Consider the following 7583-nt stretch of genomic DNA (forward strand, 5'->3'; position numbering starts at 1 on the left):
TAAAAATTTGATCATCTGATAACTCAATAAATAGGATTCCTAGCTGCAGGTTCCGAAACATCAAGGAAAAGAGAAAGCCCGTACAATGGTAAATATGAAGTAAAAATTCATTGATTACAGCAACTTCGGCAAATGCTCTTGAACGAAGCATATTGAACCCACCCTCCACTCCTAAGAGTCGAAGAAATGAGCAATTGATGATGAACAATATACACATGCAATTGAAATCCACTATCTATACCCGAAACCCGTGTCTAGCTCATGGTTGTACATTTCCTGGTTGTGGCCAGCAGTTGCAAAAGGGTGAATCTGCTTTGGGTTTGATCTGAGTTCCATCTCAATGAGCCTTTGAAGTGTCTCCGGATTATTGGTTCGGCCCTCAACTCCAGGAACTGAAGGTCCAACGATGAAAAGAAAGAAAAAAATTATAAGAAATTAAATAACACAAAAAAGGGAAACAAAATCTATTATATATCCTAATCGGTCGAAGTTCAGATCCTAGACAGAAGTTTTCACCAAATACAGACAGATGCATCAGTAATGAAGCATGAATGGAGATGATGCAACTGATAACCTTTACAGTCACAATGTTGCATAGCCCCTTGAAAAGGGAATGCAAAAAACAGCTCAGTGGTAAAAGAAAGGAATCGTACAATCCCTTGCAAATTCAGAAGATGTAGGATCCAAAGGCATCAACTATTTCCAAAAGAACTGAACGCCTGAATCACAGGCATCGACCTAAAATTTTTATCCGCAGTGACCCTAAGCTCACAGATTTGCAGCAAGATGTACACATATTCTTCTACAAGTTCCTTAAGCCATTAAGACATGCATTTTAACTGTTATAAAGTCAACAAACTTGAAAACTAAGAGCACTAAATGGGAGAACATTCAGACAGCAAGAAAGTGGTGAGTGCTTTACCTGGTGGCGGCATTCGTGGCATTCCAATGCCCATAAAATTGGGCTGCCGATGTCCAAACGGGAAACCTTGCATTGGGTTCATATCTTGTACAACACCGGCCATTTGATTGTTTGAATGAGGACCACTGGGAAATCCACGTAGTAGGTGAGCTGGAGGAAAACCTCCTGGCATCTGCATTTGCTGTAACATAGGATGTTGATGAGTGGGAGCATCAAATCCAGTTAGTCCAGTGCTGGGATGAAGGAAAGGGGGGCGATGCATATTCGCAGGAAACTGATGAGCTGGTAAAAGGTCATGATGTAAGATACTCTCCGGGGCAACGAACTTCATCTGAGAATTCATGTTAGCGGAATGTGGATCTAATGGATTCAACATGGGTCCCACATGATTCAACTGAGGGTGAAACTGTGGAGAAGATGGTTGACCATGAACATTATGAAATGAAATATCATGCTCCCTCACATCATAGGGCCCATGAAGAAAAGATGAACCGTCTTGACCTCCAGCAGTATGTCTTTCATCCACAAAGTTAGAATTTAGGGCTGCTAGTTTTTCACTAATGTCAAGAGGTGCAGCAGAGGACAACAATTCGGCTTTAGATGAACTCCTAAGGTGTTTCATAGGATCACCACGTGTATCCAAGCTATCCTCTTCACGAAATTGGCTATTGATAGACCTTTGAAAGCCACTGAGTTTAGACTCTACTTCACTCCGAAGCTCTGATGCATCTACTGCAGTTCGATGATCATCAAAGCCTGATAAGTGCTCTTTCATCCTATCTGATTTGATTTGATCTATTTGATTAGATGCCAGAGAACTGCTTTCATAACTGCTCCTACCGGATCCTATCTCCAGTTTAGAAGGAAGGAGACCATCATGGAATTCCAAAGCATCAATTTTTCCAGATCCAACTAAGCCCTTTTGGGCAGATGGTGGTGCTCCTATAGATTGCAGTTCCTTCATAAAAGCCGTCCCAAAAAGCGCTTCAAGAGTCAGACTCTTCCCTGAATTAGTAGCATTATCAGCATTTGCCCCTTTTGAATCATTAACTCCAGTCCGGATACTTGTTACATCCGCATCATGCAGTTTATCCGAAGACATGACGTCTACACCAGGGGAAGCTTCTGTGTCTTTAAGGCCCGTTCCCTTCTGCAACAATGATAGGAGGTGTTGGGATGCATGCTCATCTGCATTTTCCTTTGTCTGTTCAGTAATCACATCTGAAACTCTCCAGCCTTGCACAGCTGGCAGCAAAGCTTCATCACTTCCACTAATTTCAGATAGAATTGACTGTTCAAGGTCTTCACATGTGAGAACAGCTGGAACTGCTGGTGGTTTATTGATATTAATATCAGTCAATTGCTCAGAGGTCTCAATTGTAACAGGAGCAACATATGATGCTGGACGCCTGTCCACAAGTTCTGAGCTTTGGGATGGATAAGCGGACGAGTTTTGTCCAACAGATTTCACATCAAAAGGCTGAATTCCACCTTTTTCACCACCCACAATTAGTGAGAGCAAGTCATTTGGCCTGCCAGATGAGATATCCTCAACTGGCTTCTTTTCTGCAAAAAATAAAAAAGAAAAATGAGGAAAAATGTTGAAGTCAGCCAATATCAAGAGGTTTGAACTGCAAACATGGTTCTAGAATACCTTCTTCAAGAAACCAAGAAGCAAACTTTGAAGTCTGGAAGGCATGGGGACTCCACGTATCATCTGCTTTAACCTCATGTGGCTATACTCACAAAAGACATTGGAGGATTCAGATAATTTCATGCTAAGAGTTTTTGTTAATCGCAAGCCAGATGTGGCAAATTCAACTAGACAAACTCAATTATTGGGAATATTTATATCAACTGAAGATAGCCATAACTTAAAATAAAATGAAGTAGGCATATACCTATGACATGCATGATCAAACATATTTAAATCAAACAATTGGACGTAGACAGTGACAAGCTCACCCACCTGTGCTGAACTTTTATCCATAGAGAATGTTTTTAAATTGAAGTGAGCAGATGAAGGTAATTCATTATTGACAAAAAAGGGGGACAAAAAGGAAAAAGCAAGCACACTTTGTTGATTAGCAGAATTAAATTGTGATATTATGTGATGTATTCAAAGGGTTGAAGGGGAACAGTGATAACATTTAATTAGGCACATGCAACCATGTAGGGAAGATGTGATGCCAAAATAACATTAGAATATCTATTAAATACTTCAGAAAAATTCAACAATAAGTAGAAGTATACAGAGAGCCGGATAAAATGCTACTGATAACAAGATTCTTACCTCAACAACACTAGTGGAGACACCACTATTGACTGTTGAAACACTGCCGAAAAGCTTATCTAGAATTGAAGACGGCTGCTCCTTATTGGATTCTCCCACAATTTTAGTGTCTGCAGCCTTCTCAGCATCAAGTTCTATACCTTCACTTTCCTCTGAAGCTATGAAGGATTTCAAAAGATTAGATTTCTTCTTGTACAATTGACTATCATGGCCTATTGTCTTATTAGAAACTTCTGCATCAGAAGATAAATTTTGCACTTTATCATGTTTGTTATTAGCTGAAACATGAATATTCATACTTTCCAGCTTCGAACTTAAACCAATTTGCTCAGCAGACTCTTTCTCCTGTCCATCAAACATTCCATTCAAATGACAGCTGCCTTTAGCGTGCAAGATGCCACCTTCAAGTTCAGAATTTCCAACCTACAGAAGCAAAATACAAATGTAGTCAATAAAATATAGAAAAAAAATTAAGACCACATAGGTGTCAACCAACAACAAATTCCAAATCAGTCTTTGTGCTTCCATTTCCATAACAATCACTTTTGCTAATGCCACTAGAGCAGTATAGATTACCCCACAGCATGGCCAGAACTAACCATTCTAAAAACTATGCAGATTGCATATCATATCTATTTATCAGCTGCCCAAACAAAAAAGTCTAACCAAGAAAACTACATTCATGAAATCAGATAAAAAATACAAGAATATTACCTCCGATGAATGGGAATGACATATGATTTTGGTTCCATGATTCCGTTCCAAAGTTGCATTAGCAAAACCTGGAGGCACAAGTGGCCTTGATGCAGGAGCTTGCGCTGCAAGAACAGATTTATCAGAATCCTTATTCGTAGCAGGCAGCAGCACAGCTTCATCAAATTGTTTGCTTTTACTTGAAATCCCCTCATCATCTTTGGAATCAACCAGCAACGTAGAGATATCAAATTCATCCTTCTGCTTGTCTGCATTTAACTTCTGCTTTTCTTGAAATGCCTTCTGTTGTTCCTTTCTCATCAACTCAAAAGAAGCTGAGAGGAAAGTTATAAAAATGTTTACCTTTTGATTGTAAACTTCCAATACTAGTGAAATCAAAGAAAAAAAACTGTCTACCAGGATATACAAAGAGCCTTTTACCTCTTCTCTTCCTTTCCTCTTCTGCTCTATCTTCACTTGTACACTCAGAAGAACCAAATGTTTCATCATTGTATGAGTCACTGCCATCCCTACGTGAGTGAGGTACAGCCTGATAAACATAGTAGAAGAAAAAAAGAGCAAAAAAAAAAAAAGATTATTCAGCACCAACTCCATAATTTTCATCATATTCAGATGAGAAAGCCATATCAAGCATGTTAGAAGAATATCCACCACCAAATCCAACATTATAGGTAAGATGCTACTGGCATATATTCATCAACAGAAACAACAAATTATAATCTTAACCTTATAAGGACGTGGCGGATGATAAGGCTCATTGCTCCTATTTAGCTGGTAGTGATCACTAACGCGAAATTTTGGAGCTGATGCACCTGCTGCATACCCAGATGGTCTTGCGAAGGAACCACTCCCAAGAAGTCCATCATGTTCAGGAACTTGCCAAGACTTCCTAGATTGATTGCCATAACGCCTCCCAGAATCTGCATAATAAATATTGACAATTTAGCAGATCAGAACATACAGCCTTTAAAACTGAGGATTGAAGGCCAAAACCCAGCAAAATCCTGGTGCAATCAAACAGCAGAAACTTGCAGCCAATGACAAAACAGTATATGTAATATCATGAAGGCACAGCATCACTTGAAAATCCATGGAACAGCAAACAACTAGATCACTTCTCAGTTGGAACGAATAATCTGGAGTGCTTCCAATACACATGGAAGTTCCACGCAGATGACACTTTAAAGTGATAAATCCAACAAAAGAAATATCCAAAAGTCTATAGAGTGACAAAAAAGCACTCACTGTTTTTGTCCCTTTCATCTATGAAGATATGAGAATGCGACAACTATGAGAGGTGCACTGCATTAATTATGGCTACCACAATTCATTCAATCATAAACAGAAAACATGACAGAAGTGAATAGTGCATGTGCATCCAAGTGATCCATCATGTAAGTACTGAACCAAATTCTTCATTCCTGAATGTAAGAAGAGGATGTGGAAGTTCTATTGGAAATTGGTTACCAATATCTAATTTCCTTCTCACCCAAGGGAATACATGAATCATTAAATAAATTTAACCTTGTAGAAAAGGTATATGACTTTTACCACAGAAATTTCCAGGATTGGCGAACAAAATAGAGTTTAAAGGTGACCTAACCCACTCACAAGGACCAATATATAATACTTAGCAGTTCTCTATCCGTATAAACAATGTCAAATTCTGTAAACCTTATTTAAGATTAGAGGCTCAAACACCACCAGAATAGGCTGAATAGTCCTGGTGGAAATGCATATCATAAATAAGCACCATGCATTCATTGCTGAAGGAGAAAAAGAAATAGTTTACAAGAAACCTTACTAAGGGAGAATGATATACAAATCAATTCACATGAAGAGAGAAATGTTTATACTTCAAGATATCTATTGGAGTATAAATTTGTATTAAACCTTACCTGCATCCCAGTCAGATTGCGAGTCACCATCCTTATCACTCCGTCCTGAAGACCTACTATCCCACCTTCCATGGATTCCTCGAGAATAGTTACCTAACTCCCCTCTTGTAGGCGGTGATGAACCATACTCATTTCGCCTATAACCATGCAATGACAAACTACCAGAAATTTTTGGTCGATCTTGTGAGACGTCCTCAAATTCACTAAACATTGAGAAACATCATATATTAGAATATAAGCTCACCAAAATCAGTACCAAATTAAGACAAAGTAATTCCAGATATAGTAGGCATCTTACCTCAGAATAGATTGGTCAAATGACTCAAATCCACTGGGTAACTTTTTGCAAGCATCTAATTCTTTCAAAGATAGTAAAAAATCTCTTGTATATGAAAACTTTAACTTCCTGAATCATAAACACATAGTTATTATCACCAACCAAATATCTAAAAGAAGATAGGCACGCAAATAAACAACAAAAATAATAATAATAATAATAATTGAAATTACTTTTTAGAATCACAGTTTGACTCAGCATGCTGATCCAGAGTATGCCGGTCTTCCGTCTCTAAGCTCATTCTGTTAAGCTATACAGAAAAAGGACAGCGCAAGGACAACCTGAGACCACGTTTCCTCAACTAGCGATTATAACAGACCTAAGTAAGCAATGAAATTTAGCAACTCCTCGTTTCTCCCGTCTTAAACGCCTATGTCTTCAAAGAAAACCCCTTTAATTTGCACAGAAGAAATCAGATAATTTGCCGTAACTAACATACTAATTATCGCTAAACAATCGTCCAATAGCACGTGTCCATTCACCGCTCAAATCCGCAGCTAGTATCAATCAAGAAAAAAGTGAAAGTCTAAAATACCAGCTGATTAAAATCTGTTACAAGCTCCTGCCAAAATTGCTCCTAAACGAATATATACAGAGAATCAAATGCATTGATTCTTGCTTCTTTTGGTTTGAATCAGAAATCGAATCTCGAATCCTATTCCATCGAAAAAGATTGAAGATATCCAATGGTTGAATTCAATCTAAAAATAAGCTCTGACGACATCGGATTGGGAAAAAATCCTAGGGTTTTGTACTCATGTAGGAACTCCGAGAAACTAGGGTTTTGTAATTGAGGAGCTACCTGGATACTTCACGAAGATGAAGAAAATTAGGTTTCATTCAGCTCTTTCAAGCGATCGATTAACGGGAGAAATAGTGTTTGTGTCTCTGTTGGGATTGAGAATTTTCTTGCAGGAAAGATAGCGAAAGTGGCAATCGGCCTATGTTACTGTTGCTGATATGTGAATGGTGTTCTTCACCTCCCCATCGCTACAAAAAAATAAATAAACAAAATAAAATGATACAGATTTTCTTCTGAATTATGGCACGCGCACATACCTCCTTCGTATTACACGCTCTCCTTATGTTGGTGGAGTTCGATTGTTTGACAATTGAATTTTAGTAAACTGGTGTTCTTTCGCTCTCCAGACGCGTTGGAAATGTAATTTTTTTTCTTCTACGCGAATTTAAATTTTTATTGATTTACCGATGCGTGTAAATAAGATGATTTAATCCACGAGCTCGTCCGTAGTGTCACCAAGCTGTGGATGTCAAAAATATTGCTGATTGGTTCTGTTGGAGTAATTAACAACAATTTATTCCAATTTTAGTTATTAACTCATTAGCTTCTGTTTATAAACAATTTATTTTTCCTTTTTTTTTCTTTTTTTTGGTGGGTATAACAAATATGACGTCATC

At 38.2% G+C, this 7583-nt stretch overlaps 1 protein-coding gene across 4 annotated transcripts; it reads right to left on the reverse strand.

Moving 5' to 3' along the window:
• On the reverse strand, positions 1-7283 carry LOC127898604 (uncharacterized). 4 transcript variants are annotated; one of them, XM_052436424.1, is made up of 11 exons: positions 6338-7283; positions 6126-6233; positions 5828-6030; positions 4656-4849; positions 4350-4458; positions 4109-4243; positions 3930-4033; positions 3216-3638; positions 2577-2658; positions 923-2488; positions 1-392 (listed from the first exon to the last, which is right to left on the reverse strand). In XM_052436424.1, exons 1-11 carry the CDS (start codon positions 6403-6405, stop codon positions 232-234), a joined length of 3153 nt encoding a protein of 1050 aa, XP_052292384.1. In that variant the 5' UTR covers positions 6406-7283; the 3' UTR covers positions 1-231. The 4 variants fall into 4 exon arrangements, with proteins under 4 accessions (XP_052292384.1, XP_006491180.1, XP_006491179.1 ...); XM_006491117.4 differs by having other exon boundaries at positions 3216-3367; positions 3515-3638; positions 3930-4243; positions 6338-7269; XM_006491116.4 differs by having other exon boundaries at positions 3216-3373; positions 3515-3638; positions 3930-4243; positions 6338-7267.
• Between the last annotated feature and the right edge of the window lie 300 nt (positions 7284-7583).

Source organism: Citrus sinensis, chromosome 3 (assembly GCF_022201045.2).
Source record: "Citrus sinensis cultivar Valencia sweet orange chromosome 3, DVS_A1.0, whole genome shotgun sequence".
Lineage (NCBI taxonomy): Eukaryota > Viridiplantae > Streptophyta > Magnoliopsida > Sapindales > Rutaceae > Citrus > Citrus sinensis.